The sequence below is a fragment of the Heptranchias perlo genome, chromosome 9 (assembly GCF_035084215.1).
Source record: "Heptranchias perlo isolate sHepPer1 chromosome 9, sHepPer1.hap1, whole genome shotgun sequence".
Classification (NCBI taxonomy): Eukaryota; Metazoa; Chordata; class Chondrichthyes; order Hexanchiformes; family Hexanchidae; genus Heptranchias; species Heptranchias perlo.
Genome location: NC_090333.1, coordinates 55,892,515 through 55,909,293, shown reverse-complemented (window position 1 = coordinate 55,909,293; position 16,779 = coordinate 55,892,515). Strand labels below are relative to the sequence as shown.

General features: G+C 40.0%; 1 protein-coding gene across 3 annotated transcripts in view; it reads left to right on the top strand.

The window, feature by feature from the left end:
- hmcn1 (hemicentin 1) overlaps positions 1-16,779 on the top strand; it is a 505,541-nt gene that overhangs the window by 103,536 nt on the left and 385,226 nt on the right. For all 3 annotated transcript variants that reach the window (XM_067990488.1, XM_067990487.1, XM_067990490.1), the window contains exons 3-4: positions 278-436; positions 6,331-6,453. In XM_067990488.1, the coding sequence (XP_067846589.1) occupies positions 278-436; positions 6,331-6,453 (282 nt within the window). The remainder of the gene's footprint in view (positions 1-277; positions 437-6,330; positions 6,454-16,779) is intronic.

Below are 16,779 nucleotides of genomic sequence, written 5' to 3'. Positions count from 1 at the left end.
CAGCTGTGATGTCGCTCTACTCAGTTGCGTAGACAGCTGACTCATTGTCGAGGCTCACACATGAAGAATGACCACTCGGGAAAGGGTGTCTGGTGAGCTGGAGCTAGGCCCTAGCAAGAGTTGGCACCTTCAGGAGAAGAGGGAAGAAATTTTGGATAGGGTTTTTTCTAAATTACACCAAATCCAACAATAAATAAGTCAGATTCACCGATCCTTGTAGGAAGCTGGGGTTAGAATACTATTGACATAAGTTATTTTCTTATTGATTCAAAAACAGGGTGGCGGTGACTGCCCAGAAATGAGCATCGGTGCAATCAAAATCGCTTTGGAAATTTCCCTTCCTGGATCTTTCATCTACGTCTTCACAGATGCGCGGTCAAAGGACTACAGGCTCACTCATGAAGTTTTGCAGCTTATCCAGCAGAAACAATCTCAGGTGAGTATGCATTGAATACACATGGTTCTGGGGTTTCACAGTAACTTTTAAAATTTTGGGGGAAGGGATGATGAAATGTATAAATGATTCACTTCATATATGTTGTATGTGTAGTATCAACATAGTCTCACATACCTCTCTTGAAACATTTCACATTAAATTCAAAACAAAACAAACTAACTACTTAAATCCTCAATATAATATCATTATACACAACTCTTCAGGTTAGTGCATTTTGACATTCTACTGATTGGACAAGGCAATTTTATTTATCAGCCTTACGCATCTAAAAGTTCTGATTTTGCTGTCTTGCCCCTTAGTAATATAAGAAATTCTAACACTGTTTAGAGTCTTTCTCAGAGCATATAAACAATGTAGCATAACAACATAGTAATGTTTTGGCCAGGAGAGAACCATTGGCCGATCTCGCTTACTCTTCCATACCCTGATCAGTTTTCTTACTACAACTCTGGAACTAATAGTCCTGCATTCCCTTTCCTAATTGGGATCTATCCAATCGTTTTTTAGAAACCTACCATGGCTTTCTGTTCCATCACCCCCACTGGTATCCTGTTCCACAATTCGATCGTCCTCTTTAGACACCCTTAACTTAAAATGAAGTCCCTTACTTCTCAAATCCCGCACCTGACAGAAGAACATTCCTGAATACAAATTCACCATACTCACAAAAACCTCTGTCAAGTACCCTCATGTTCACCTTCTCCGGAAAGTAAAGTCTCAGAGTAAAACAATCTTCATAACTCAGTTCTCTAGGTTCAGAATCAGCATTACAGCTCCCCTCTGAACTTCCTTCACTAATTCTATATCTTTCCTGTAATACGGAGGCCAAAACTGCACACAATTGTCCAGATGCTGCCTCACCAAGGCCAGATGCAACTTCAGTGTTACCTCCTTAGACTTAGAAGTCATACCTTTAGTTATACATCCCAAAATTTTTACTTTTTTCACTGCCTGTGAACACTGATCAGATGGTTTTAACAATCTAACTACAACCACGAAAATGCTGCAGATCTCTTTCCTGTTGTGTTACCTCATTACATTATTCCTGCTATTGGACTCAATATTCACCCCCTCCACCACTGTGGCTGCAGTATGTATGATCGGCAGGATACACTACAAACAGCAACTCACCAAGTTTACTTCCCCCCCTCTACAACCTCCAATACCAAGTAAAACAAGAGCAACAATGTCATGGGAACACCATCACCTCCCATTCCTCTTCCAAGTCACACACCGTCCTCACTTGAACACGTATTGTTGTTTCTTTATTGTCATTGGGTCAATATCCTGCAATTCTCTACCTAACATCATTGTGTGGAGATGCCGGTGATGGACTGGGGTGGACAAATGTAAGGAGTCGCACAACACCAGGTTATAGTCCAACAGCTTTATTTGAAATCACAAGCTTTTGGAGCTTTGCTCCTTCGTCAGGTGAAGTGAAGAGTTGCATAAAGGCACAGCAGATATAGTCAGAGAACAACGCCTGGTGATTACAGATAATCTTTCTAACTGCCCTTTATCACACCTCGGCAGAGAGATAATCACAGCAATCAAAGGAGTGAATGGTGTTCAAACAGATTAGTCAGGGAAACCTGTCTGAACACCATTCACTCCTTTGATTGCTGTGATTATCTCTCTGCTGAGGTGTGATAAAGGGCAGTTAGAAAGATTATCTGTAATCACCAGGCATTGTTCTCTGACTATATACGCTGTGCCTTTATGCAACTCTTCACTCACCTGACGAAGGAGCAAAGCTCCGAAAGCTTGTGATTTCAAATAAAGCTGTTGGACTATAACCTGGTGTTGTGTGACTCCTTACATTTATAACATCATTGTGGGAGCATTATCATCAGAAGTACAGCAGTGATTCAAGGAGAAGACCCACCACCACCTTCTCAGGACATTGAGGGATGGGCAATAAATGTGGCTTTGCCAGTGTTGCCCACATCTCAAGAACAAATTAAAAAGAAAAGTGTAATCCACATTCTGACATATTTAATCTCATAACTTGACACTTGAACTCCATCTGTCACCGCGCTGCCCATTGACCTGGCATGTCTAGATCCCTTTGGATTATCGCACATTAATTAGCATCATTGGCCACTGCACCCAATTTGGTGTCCTCTGTAAACTTAGACACCTTAAAGAAGATTCTGTTCTCCAAGTTATTTATAAAAATTGTAAAGCACAGTCGCCCAACCCTTTTGTGTTCTCCACTGGCAACCGATTTCCACTCTGGCACACAGCAACAATCTTTGTTATCTACTTTTCAGTCATGCATCAATTTGGCCCTATCCATCCATCTATCAAATGGGTCTACACCTTATGAATCAACATTTTATATGGGACAGTGCCAATGGTTTCCTGAAATTCATCAACGTTGATGTGGAAAGAGACCAGATATGGGTGCAGCAGTGAAGCAATGAGCTTTTTTTCCCAATTTTTTGGCATGGGCGAAGGCATTGCACAAGTACTGGAGAATTGCATACTTTTATCACCCAGTGTTGGCGCCATTTCAGTTATAGTACAAGGCAGATGTAGAGCAAAGCTCCCTTTACAATGTTCAAAATGGTGAAATTCCTATTTTCACACATTTTGGTGAAAAAATATATCTGTAATGTGCCTTAACTTGAAGAAGACCATGGCAGCACCAAGGTGAATTTCCTCAGTTCTTATACAAAGCATTGTAATGACTCTCGGAGTGGAATCGTCAATTTAGTGCCAATTAGAAACAGTTTTGTGCTGTGGAACCTCCCCCACTAAAAATTGATTCAAACTGCTGAAACTCATTTCCAGTAGGACTGTTCCAGCCAACGGGAATAGGCAATTTTCATTCCATCAACATTAGTTGGATTTGAACTTGGACTGCTCTACCATCCAGCTTCTGAAATTTGTTTTTGATTACCTTAGAATTATTTATTTTATAGGCTTATCTTTGGTAGGACTTAACAGAATTACTGTCTACCTTAATAGTTTTTAAAAAAAGATAATTTGGGTTTGTTTGCTCTCCCATTTGCCTGGGTGAGCCAATGCAGAGCTGAGTTTGTTTACTCAGAGAGTCCCCGGTTGTTCTGAGGAAGCAGAAGTGGTTAATGCAAAGTCTGGAAAACTGAGGTACATCAGTTAAAACATTCAGACAGTGTTGACATACAGATTTGTGCTGTAAACTCAAAATCTGCCTGCCAGGAAATGTCTTACTTGGACCTAGATCAAGATTTCTGCAGATTATTATATATAAAAGTAATTGAGTTATCTCTCCCTATTCATTGGCTAAACCTTGCGTTCACTGTGCTGGTGGAAGGGGCCATTAGGAGAGCTCAGGAGAGTGTTTTTTGTTGCCACCTCAGCTGAAGTTCAGATCCAGGAGGAAGAGAAAATATAGATTAAATATATTTATTTTAAAATTAGATTTGAAGAAGCTGTCATGCTGTAGTGGGACTGATTTGAAAGTGATCTGCACAGCAGAATTCTGAAGAGATGATTTATATAATTATCTGGAACTCATTGAACGAATCAAATTCCCATAGTAATTAAGAAAACAAACATGTTTTCGGAAGTTGTCAGCCAGATGATTTGGTTGGCCGTCCCACCATGGAATAAATAACAACCCTGCCTGTTTTCTGTGTGTCTCATGCATTGGCAAACTAATTCGGAAAACATGGAGTTGTCATGTCTAAGGGCCCACCCACTACTCAGCAGTGCTGCTGAATAGTTTCACTGTTCATGGATATACATGGAGACAATAACAAAGCTCTCTGTCAGTTTGGTGCTCAGTTTTGACCTGTCAGGAATCAATTATTATTCATGACTATGATATAATCATATTAGCCAGTGGCTGAAAGTAGTAGCATTCACCTTCAGTTAAAATGCAATTCAAGTATTAGACATAGGAACCTAATAGAAAATATATATATATAGTTCTTTTTTTTAAAATAACACTTTGTCCCCCTCCCAGTTTCCATACTATGCCATGCACTATTCCCTGACCAGAGTGTGCCAGCAGATGACTTCTTTCCATGTTACTGCCACTCATCATCTGGCTGCTAGGAGGTGTACAAAAGTGGCAAGGGGTGCTTTGGCTTCACTTGCCGAGTCCCCGATGAACTGACTGGTACATTATGCCTATGAATGAATATTTCGATGCTCCATCAGTACACTGACACACTGCAACACCCTATTTGTAGTGGCTGTTGTAGGTGTCCAATCGGTCTTTGGCATTTCTAGTTTTGTTTTATTCTCAGTGGAGACTTTTTTTTTTCCCGAAGAACAGTATGCAGCAGTATAACTGGTCTTCTACCCCCAGGATGAGTCACTGCCTTCAGGAAAGGAGGACTAAAGAACATAAGAACATAAGAAATAGGAGCAGGAGTAGGCCATCCAGCCCCTCGCGCCTGCTCCGCCATTCAACAAGATCATGGCTGATATTCTACCTCAATGCCATTTTCCTGCACTATCCCCATATCCCTTGATGCCTTTAATATCTAGAAATCTATCGATCTCTGTTTTGAATGTACTCAATGATTGAGCCTCCACAGCCGTCTGGGGTAGAGAATTCCAAAGATTCACCACCCTCTGAGTGAAGAAATTTCTCCTCATCTCAGTCCTAAATGGCCTACCCTTTATTCTGAGACTGTGACCCCTGGTTCTGGACTCCCCAGCCAGGGAAAACATCCTCCCTGCATCTACCCTGTCAGCCCTGTAAGAATTTTGTATATTTCAATGAGATCACCTCTCGTTCTTCTAAACTCTAGAGAATACAGGCCTAGTCTACTCAATCTCTCCTCATACGACAATCCCACCATCCCAGGAATCAGTTTGGTGAACTTTGATTGCATTCCCTCAATGGCAAGTATATCCTTTCTTAGGTAAGGAGACCAAAATTGTACACAATACAGGTGCGGTCTCACCAAGGCCCTATATAATTGCAGTAAGACATCCTAATTGCTTGCTGCACCTGCATGTTAGCTTTCAGTGACTCATGTACAAGGACACTCAGATCCCTTTGAACATCAACATTTCCCAATCTCTCACCATTTAAAAAATACTCTGCATTTCTGTTTTTCCTACCAAAGTGGATAACTTCACAATTTTCCACATTATATTCCATCTGCCATGTTCTTACCCACTACTTAGCCTGTCTATATCCCCTTGGAGCCTCTTTGCATCCTCCTCACAACTCACATTCCCACCTAGTTTTGTGTCATCAGCAAACTTGGAAATATTACATTTGGTCCCCTCATCCAAATCATTGATATAGATTGTGAATAGCTGGGGCCCAAGCACTGATCCCTGCGGTACCCCACTAGTCACTGTCTGCCAACCTGAAAAAGACCCATTTATTCCTTTTCTATTTTCTGTCCGTTAACCAATTCTCAATCCATGCCAGTATATTACCCCCAATTCTAAGTGCTCTAACTTTGTTCACCAACCTCCTGTGTGGGACCTTATCAAAAGCCTTCTGAAAATCCAAATACACCACATCCACTGGTTCCCCCTTATCTATTCTACTAGTTACTACAGGAAGAATATTAAGAAAATTGGAAGGTGGAAATAACTTCTATCTTTCAGAGACTTTTGATTTCTTCATTTAACTGTTGTATATTTTTAGATGTCAAAAGTACAATATTATGAGAAATTTGCAAAGTGTCATTCTATTTTAGTAACTAACACTGGGTACGTAGAAATAAAACAGGAACCAGAAGGATATTCAGAGTAAACCTGTTCAATCAGCCCTTTTAGTTGTCATGGTAAGGAATTATCTGACATGGCTGTTCCCTATTCAGTAGCAGTGGTGGAAAGATCTGGAATTAATACAAAAGAACAAAAGAACTTGCACTTATATTCAGATTTGCATTTTTTTTCCTTTTCTTCAGGTTGTATTTGTGCTCACTGGGGACTGTGATGATCGAAGCCATGTTGGTTATAAAGTATATGAGGAAATTGCTTCCACAAGTTCTGGCCAGGTCTTCCACCTTGACAAGAAACAAGTGAATGAGGTAAAGTAGGAGACATACATATTTGTAGTCTGTCAGGACTGAGTGTCATTTCAGCTGAGGAAGATATCTTTTGAGATTATATTTTTGAAGTCAATTGATTAACTATAGTCAACATTTATTTCTATTATATTTATATTAAGTAGCCATGCTAACTGCTTTTCCTCTTCCCTTGCATTCTGTTATGTTGAAATCAAGGCTCACCACACCATCTATTCTAACTAATTTTTCCCAGTACCTCAAACCTTTCCTCCCCAAATCCTCCTTTCCTCCTGCTACCAACAGATTTTTAAACTCAAGTTTGGATCACAATCATTACTTGATTTACCTTGCCTTTTCTCCTAATCTTCTCAATATTGGTGGTATTCAGCAATATTGGCCCTTTACTTAGGTTTCCTAATAAAGAAATTGTTTAAGAAAATATTGTATGTCACCATGAAACTATTAGAATCTTTTCAATTTCATCACTTGTGCAGTAAAATGCAGGTATCCAACTATAAGTTCCTCTGTTCGATGTTACTGTGACAGTTATTAAACATATACCTTCCTACCACCCAAATTTGAGTGTGATTTCTATTAACAACCTAATATACCTTATTCATAGGTGTGCTAAATCATTGAGCACAGAGCATTCCAAACAGAAGAATAGGAACAGCATTTGTAAGGTTATATCGACAGGTTAAGTGAGTGGGCAAGAAGGTGGCAGATGGAGTATAATGTGGGGAAATGTGAAATTATCCACTTTGGTAGGAAGAATAGAAAAGCAGAATATTTTTTAAAAGGTGAGAGACTAAGAAATGTTGGTAGCCAGAGGGATTTGGGTGACCTTGTAAATGAATCACAGAAAGTTAACAGGCAAGTGCAACAAGCAATTAGGAAGGCAAATGGTATGTTAGCCTTTATTGTAAGGGGTTTGGAGTATAAGATTAAGGCGGTCTTGCTGCAATTATATAGGACTTTGGTGAGACCACACCCCATGTAGTACTGTTTTCAGTTTTGGTCTCCTTACCTAAGGAAGGATATACTTGCCTTAGAGGGGATGCAACAAAGCTTCACTAGATTGATTCCTGGGATAAGACGGTTGTCCTATGAGGAGAGATTGAATAAAATGGGCCTATGCTCTCTTGAGTTTAGAAGAATGAGAGGTGATCTCATTGAAACATATAAAATTCTTAGAGGACTTGACAGATTAGATGCTGAGAGGCTGTTTCTCCTGGCTGGAGAGTCTAGAACTAGAGGTCATAGTCTCAAGATAAGGGGTCGGCCATTTAGGACTGAGATGAGAAGGAATTTCTTCACTCAGAGGGTTGTGAATCTTTGGAATTCTCTACCCCAGAGGGCTGTGGATGTTCAGTCGTTGAGTATATGGTGGCTCACCACCACCTTCTCGAGGGCAATTAGGGATGGGCAATAAATGCTGGCCTCGCCAGCGACGCCCACATCCCGTGAACGAATAAAAAAAAATATTCAAGACTGAGATCGATGGATATTTGGACACTAAGGGAACCAAGGGATGTAGGGATAGGGCGGGAAAGTGCAGTTGAGGTCGAAGATCAGCCATGATCTTATTGAATGGCAGAGGAGGCTCGAGGGGCCTAATGGCCTATTACTGCTCCTATTTCTTATGTTCTTATAGAGTAGGAAGTCAACTCACCAGGTTACCAGACGTATTGAGAAGTACCTAAAAGTACCCTCCAAATATACATTGGAGCCTAAATAAATCAGCACCCCAAACTTAATGTGATTCTGGTGGCACACAGCAATGGCATGCCAGAACAGAGAGACCCAAGAACCGTCTTAAATTCGTCCTCTGGCCTCATCATCGCAATTCAAACAAGCTGTGGGTGCTAATCAGGTGCTCTGACACAGCTTGCTCATTGGGGCCTAACTAATTTTGGCCTGTACAAAGGCCCTTAGGTAAGTTCGGGAAGGGAGTGGGGGGGTGGCGGTGCGGGGAGGCAATTGGGGGGTGAGGTCAGGTGAGGTTGAGCGGCCTCCAGTGGTCCCTTTATGAACCGCTGGTTAAGCTGCTTAAGACCTGGAAATACTATCGCAAGCTCCAACCAGTTTAAACAAATTTAGGAGTTTGGGTCTAATATGGGTGCATGAGTCTCATTTCAATGGGCGCAACAATGTTGAATTTGGACCCCATTAGACCTGATTTAAAATATTATTTTGCTTTATCTTTAAGTTTTACTTGTTTTGTTTCACTTAATGTGGAATACAGCATGTTATTCTACTTGTGAGGAAGTCCGTGATTATTTATCTTTGTCTACAAGTTAATTAATCAAGCCATCTACAGTTCCACACAGATATACACATATGTACAGAGGACTAGCTTTTCTAGTTGAAGTTTAAATCTAGGATTTTTTTTTGGCTGTTCAGAACTACATATTTCTACCTTGCTCTGTGGATCTACAACTTTGCCTCCTGTGTTAATGATTTTACCGTGATGTACTGAAAAAACAGCAGCACAACTATCAATAAAACAATGGGGCAGAAATCGCTCGTGAAATAACGGAGAGCTCAACAGCACTCTCCTTTTTTCTACATTCATTCATGGGATGTGGGCGTCGCTGGCAAGGCCAGCATTTATTGCCCATCCCTAATTGCCCTTGAGAAGGTGGTGGTGAGCTGCCTTCTTGAACCGCTGCAGTCCATGTGGTGAAGGTTCTCCCACAGTGCTGTTAGGAAGGGAGTTCCAGGATTTTGACCCAGCGACGATGAGGGAACAGCGATTTATTTCCAAGTCGGGTTGGTGTGTGACTTGGAGGGGAACGTGCAGGTGGTGGTGTTCCCACGCACCTGCTGCCCTTGTCCTTCTAGGTGGTAGAGGTCGCGGGTTTGGGAAGTGCTGTCGAAGAAGCCTTGGTGAGTTGCTGCAGTGCATCCTGTGGATGGTACACACTGCAGCCACTGTGCACCGGTGGTGGAGGGAGTGTCAATCAAGCGGGCTGCTTTGTCCTGGATGGTGTCGAGCTTCTTGAGTGTTGTTGGAGCTGCACTCATCCAGGCAAGTGGAGAGTATTCCATCACACTCCTGACTTGTGCCTTGTAGATGGTGCAAAGGCTCTCGGAGGTGGGAGGTGAGTCACTCGCCGCAGAATATCCAGCCTCTGACCTGCTCTTGTAACCACAGTATTTATGTGGCTGGTCCAGTTAAGTTTCTGGTCTCTGTTGTTAGTGGTGAAATGGAGGAGCAAGTTCCCACATTTGCACATGTGCAGTGAAACACTGAAATCTGGAACTCACTCCTAGTGGTTCACTGCTGATATGACAGCTTCAAATTAAAGGTATATTGCATGCTGCAATCAGAGAAATCATTGAAAAAGTGCAAACTTGCTTATCTGCCCAGCTGGAAAGTAACTAATTACACCACAAAACAGGTACGCTTAAAAATACAGGTCTAAACTAAATTTTAACAGCGCGGGAAGTCTTAATGACTGCCAAACAACTAAAAATTAACTTTTAAAAATGCGGAGTCTCATATTACTCCTTATTTTAATAGTTTTTGGTCATTAAATTTAAAAAAATTTTTTTTTTTTACTTTCCCCTTCTGTCTCTTTTAATTCAATTGTTTTTACCCTCTCTTTTTTCCACTGTCTATAACTGTTTTTATGTTGATTTTAATGTTGTACCTTTCACTTCCTGATTTAACGTTCCAAGCCTGCAGAGACAGTGAACGCAGCTTGTCAAAAATGCTGTGATCTGATTGGTCGTGGTGGGGGGGGGGCGGAAATCGATCCTCTTGCTTCTCTCAGGGTTCTAGCTTTGCTTGAACTGACGCTGGGCTCTTCTCCGCTTCCTATTTGAGGAAGTGTCCGACGAAAAGACCGCTAGTTAGTGGGTTAGTATAAATTTATGGAACGGCGAGCAGTGTTGGTTTGCCACTCCTCGCAATTTCTGCCAAATCTAGATAAATGCATAAAGACTTACCAAACAATGTTTTCCTCTGTAAATATCTGTACCCCAGCCTAGCCAACCATTCTTTCAGCAAATAAGTCAATCAAAAATAACAGACATAAGTTGATTTAAACTTCTTTCTACTCAATTAAAAACCTTGTGTATGATGCATATCATACTTTAAATGTGAACAAAAATTGTTATTTGTTTTGAGAATCACCCAAATATAGACAGGAAGAAAAATCTACCAGTGGCCGTATTGCTTCCTCACCCAGCCTTTATGTTCCCCTGCAAATAATATTTATAAGACAATAAACATGTATGACATTGAAGAATTCTGAAAAGCGAATACAAAGTTTATCAATACAATCAGTCATTACAACTTCCCCTGCATTCAGTAACTATCACCTCCACCTGCCTTCCCTTTCTCAGCAGCCTCAGTCTTGCCTCTCTATGTCTGGAGCTTCTATTTCCCTTGGCCTTCACTACTGTGTTAACTCTGTGCCCCTAAGCGTCGCTGTTAGAATCTCCACGCATGCATAACTTTTCTCCATCCTGCCATTTAGACCTCTTTCCCCCCCCCCTGCCCCTTCCCCCATGAGACCTTCAACCTGCCTATACATGCATGCCCCCACTGCCACTGACCTAAACCAAAGTTGTCAGATATATCCCATCGTGAGCTATGCCATGGGAGATCAGGTAGTTTTATACAAAAAAAGTTACGCTTCTAAAGTGAATTATTGGTTGTTAGCACAGTTTAGTAGTGCATTGAGCATACTTAGTATGCTATGCATTTAAATATTTTTTTTGCTTGTGCCAGGAATTCTACATAGTGGGAATGAATGAGAAGTGGTTTGGTCCATTGGAATTCCAATAAATTAAAGATGAATGGGAAGTAATTTGGTCCACTGGAATTTTGTATTTTTGGAGTAAATGGGAGATTCTTCAGTCTATTGGAATTCCACATTTGAGTGAGGTCTGTGTGTATTCAGAGTGGACCATACTAATCAATATAGACCTGCTACCAATAGGAATTTATGTTGTGGTGAGCTTTTCTGTGGTGCCACGCACTTCCATTGTTACATGCTGTATAGTTACAGACTTCCAACCTGTCATCTACAAAACACAGCACTTAGCCTATTTGAGAAAGGAGAGATCAGACAGAAACCTGTATACACCTTGTACCGATACCTGTGATAACAGAACCAGTGCAGGTCAGGGACTTATACTTGCCAACTACATATGGGGCTTTTCTCAGATATACAAATGAGTTCACTCAGCCTCCATGGGAACTTACACTACCTTTGAACTGCAAGTACTTTTTATATTCGTTTGCTCGCAGAGGATACGCAGTTATTTTTCTGTTTTGTGCTTTATCAAAAAATAAACATTAGTCCAAACTTTTGAAGCATTTCCCGAAATCTATCTAGGGAATTTATGGCTTGTGACTTAAGATCCCTGAAATAATCCCTTTACCCCTCCATTCAAGCCACAGTGCTATAGATTGAACTGATAGTTACTTTTTCCTTTGGCTCTCCTTTATATAGTGAATACTGACTTACACATATATTAAACATTTTTCCTGTTGATGCAGAGACTGGAGTCTGCTCTTTTCTTTATCATTTCATTCACTGCAGTTCTGTCAGTAGACATTAAAAACTTACACTCCAGGGGGTGTCTTAAATTATTGCACAGATGTGTATAATGTGCTGTACTGCATGTAAATGCAACACTTATTGACACATGAAGACTTGTTCTTAAGGTTCTGTGAAAGAATGGGAAAGGTCACTGAACAAAACCTTTGGGAACAAATGGTGGTATGTATGATACAATCTTTAATTGAAGAAATGTGTTGAATAAATCCAGAGAAAACATTTTTCTTTCAAAATTTGTGGTTTACGTTTTGTGACGAAGAATGTCGCTTTGGTTAGTTTGGCAGAAGTATTGAGGCTGAGGTATGGTACATACTTTATCAATATACCCTGAAGCACAAATGTACTGTTTATCACATTAAGATACTTTATACTCTTTCAATTAAAACCATATTCTTTCTTCTGGCAAAGTGAGTGGAAACAGAAAAATAAATATAATCAAAAACTTGGAACTAATTAATATGAGATCATATGAAAATGCTCAGGTATTATTTACAAAATAATGGGCATCAGCAAATGACAAGAATGTAGCAGAGTCGTGTGGGGTTATTAAGCAATTCATGTGATGTTGTAAACCATAAAAGCAAAGATAGAATGGATTAAGAATTTTGTCTGAACCCCAAGATGTTGTATCCTTGAAGTTGTATCCTGCCTTTTATAAATAATGCTTTTGTTCAGTGTAATTAAGTTTATAATTATTTTTTATTGGACATTCTACTTTTATCCTATTAACCGGTTTTGTGAGGTGTGCAGATTGCTGAAAATACAATGGCCACCGAAGGATATTATGGTTCTTTGCAGATTTATTGAGAAATAATTTACAGTTGATTGCAAGGAAATGTTAGGCCCACCATATTAGACTCATTAATTCTACAATAGTTCTCTTTAACTATGAGCTTCAAAGTAGTTTCCAAATCCCAACTAGGCCAAATTGGAGCGATGTGGATTTAGTTGGACATTTCCCAAGTTTCCACAGTTCAGATCATTCTTGACTCTAGACACCACCTCTGGCCACTCAAGATAAATATATGATGGTTGTTGTCAAAATTAACAGTTTAAATTCCTTAAAAACCTGATTGCATCATTAAGAAATGCATATTCTGAAACTAAGATTTGGATTCAGATTTCCCTCAGCTCAGTGTCTGTAACTACAGCTCAGTAAGACCTCTGGCTCCGCCACAGTCTGTACACATCACTTTCATACAACGATGCAGCCATGTATAAAGAGTTGAGAACACCAGGAGAAATTCCAGGATCTGGAGCTGCGGGCGGGGGAGGGGGTCATAACTCATGCCAAAAAAAAATTGCAGGGCAGAGAACATGTTGCTCTCATTTGGCCTGCACGGTGGTTGTGCCTATGCTTTCATACAACAGTGGAAAGTCACCAAGAAGCCTCGGGCATTAACATAAAAATAGTTTAAGTCAAAGAGGGTCAATTGCTTACAATATTAAGCAGGATGCCAGGTCAACACAATCCTGGTGGTGGTTTATCATATCCATGAACATGACTGGATAGCAATTGGCAAAATCATGTGCTAGTTATGTTGGTTGAGTGAGTTTACAATGGCATAAATAGCAATATTATATGAGCATTTTAAGGCTTATAGGTGGTGCATTCGAATTGAATACAAAGTTGACTTTCATAGTTCCTGACAGTCAGGTTGCTGCTGGATTTGCATGTATTTAATCACCACTGCTGTTTATACAATGCCACTTCAGTGAAAATTTTGAATAAGTTTGTTTGATTGGGTTTGAAGAAATGTGAGAGGTATTAGAAAAGAGTGGGAACTGACTGTAAAAAGTCAGATAGCCAGGTGGTGAAGGATAGAATGCAAAGCCTGGTCTTCAGTTGCTTCCAAGCCTTTACTCACAGAGATCACACTTACACATCGTGCAGCCCCTAGGTAAGCTCCCTCCTATAAATGGATACGAGAGAGTCCCCAAATGATATGCACCACCTGAATACAATTAACGCTAATTGCTATAAATCATATGGGTACAATTAACAGATCCCCTTCTCTCTTTAAATAATTTAAAAAAAAATTAAACTTTATATATACACAATACAAACAAAATTTTAAAAATCAAAAACTTCCATACTCTGTACAATGTACACTCTTCAAAGCATTACATTGTGAGGTGACCCTTCTCCACGACCGCTAATAATTTCTTCATACATGTACTTCTCTTAGTAAAACAACCCAACAGTTGATGGCTTGAATCCACCCATTTAATTTTAGAGATTTCCTTTCTCTCCAGCATCAAGCCAGCAAGATTAATCTGTAATCTTTTCTTACTCACATTTTTTGTAGAGTGTGCATTATCCCACAATATATAACATTCATTGGATGGACTATCTTCAGTACTCCCAGAATGCAGGATTTCACTCAAGATATTTGCCAAGTAGAATCCCATATCTACTGTGTCTACAAGAGCCAGTGTTTCAGCAGCCAGAGTATTTTTAACAACCCTTTTTAGTTTCTTAGCTTCCCAAGCTAAAGGACAACATTTCCCATTCTCACCCATAAGAAACACTATGAAACCAGCTGCACTAGAATACCCATCAGGAAGGTTAGCATGTGAAGCATTGCTAAAGATAACTAGCTTCATTTTCTTTGGGTCACCTAAGGATGGGAACTTAAGTATGCATCTATCTATATTTAGCTTCCATAATGCTTTATTCGCCCTTAAAACATTCTCTACTATGGAATGTTTCATTGAAGTACTTAACTCCAACACATCAAAACTAGCACCTTGTCAAGTCTGAGTGCACAACCAGTTCAATTGACCAATCAAGCTTTGTAATTGCTCTGTCTCTTCTTTAGATATAACATCACCTTGCTGTGATGACCTAGTATGATTGACTGGGATGGGAGTAACACTCTCGAAATAGGACTGTTGATTTAAAGTTATACCAGACCCACTCTGCTTAATATCTAAACCAATATATTTAAAAGCCCCAAAGGCCTGACTCCCAATTTTAAATTCTACTCTAATCTTATTAATGATGAATTTTTCAAATTCCACCCCATAAGAAATCATCAACATGCATCATGAAGATGCCTGAAAGTTTTCCGTTATGGTACCAATAAAAATTGCAGGAACTGGTTTTAGTTGAACACAACTTATTTTTGGCAAAACAGATTTCACCGAAAAATACCATACCCTGGAAGCATCATTCAAGCCATAGATGCATTTGTTTAGCTTCCATAGTTTTCCTTCTGCATCTGCTGCCTCTTTAGGCGGTTTCAGAAACACTTCTCTATAAAAAGTATCGCCCTGCAGCAATTCAGCTTTTATGTCAATTGACCTACACTTCCATGAATATGTTGCCAAAAGAGCCAAAAAGATTTTTAAGATTACCTTTCCAGCAGTGGGAGAATCCACTCGAACATCTGTATCACCCAATTTCTCTTCAAAGCCCTTAGCTACCAACCTCGCTTTAGCCTTATAAGTCCCATGTTTGATTGTCTGACCTAGTCAAGCTACATCTTCTACTTCCACTTATACGTCTGTAGGAACCACTACTGCGAGATCTCCCGAATGGCATTAGGCGGTAAGGATAAGAAAGAAAAAAAGCAAATTGTCTCAAAGTTACATGGACAATTTGCCCATCCTACTTGTCAATGTTTAAAATTCCTGCTAAAAGATGCAGGTGTCGTTGATGAGGAGTGTACAAGGCTAATAGAAGAGATTAGTGAGAACTGTGAAATCTGTAAGAAGTATAGACGGATGCCCCCATGTCCTATTGCGAACGTTCCATCAGCACGTGACTTTAACGAGGTAGTTGCCATGGATCTAAAGGTATGGCACAAAGACACAAATGTTTTCATCTTACATTTTATTGACTTGGCTACGAGATTTAGTATTTCTATACTAATATATAGTAAGGAGAAGAAGGTTATTCTACGTAAAATTATGGAAAAATGGATAGGGACTGGACTTGGGATACCAGCAAAGTTTTTGACCAATAATGGAGGTGAATTTGCTAACGCAGAGTTCAGGGATATGTGTGAGAACAGCAGCTGAGAGCCTTTTTAGCAATGGTCTTTGTGAAAGGAATCATGCTGTGATTGATAGCATGGTGCATAAAATTTTGGCTGATCGACCAGAGTGTAAATTGTCAACTGCCCTAGCATGGTCAGTTCATGTAAAGAATTCTCTTCAGGATATAGTCCTTACCAACTAGTCTATGGGCACAATCCAAATTACCTCCTGTTCTTTGCGATAATCCTCCTGCTCTGGAAGGTACTACAATTCGAGCCGTTTTTTCTGTGCATTTAAATGCTATGCATGCAGGGAGACAGGCTTTTATCAAGGCTGAGGTATCTGAGAAAATTCGTAGAGCACTGAGGCATCGTATTAGACCATCTGAGACAGAGTTCAATTCAGGAGATTTGGTATACTATAAAAGTGTGGGTCATAGGGAATGGAAAGACCCTGGTAATGTAATAGGTCATGATGGTAAAACAGTAATTGTCCAACATGGCAATCAAACTGTCAAGGTTCATTCTTCATAATTAATTGGAATTGATTATAAAATCTTGGACTCTGAGCAGTTGATAGAAGTAAACGAGACAACTTGTGCCTCAGATGTTCATGAAGTCCCTGAGGTACAGACTGAGGTAGATCAAGGGCCGGTCAGTGGTAATGTCAATGATCAAGAAACACATGACAGAGCTATCTCATCCACAGAACAATTACCCAAAGTGGGGACATGAGTGACATATGTTTCAGAAGGGACTAATTAATGGAGAGATGAAACAATTTTGGG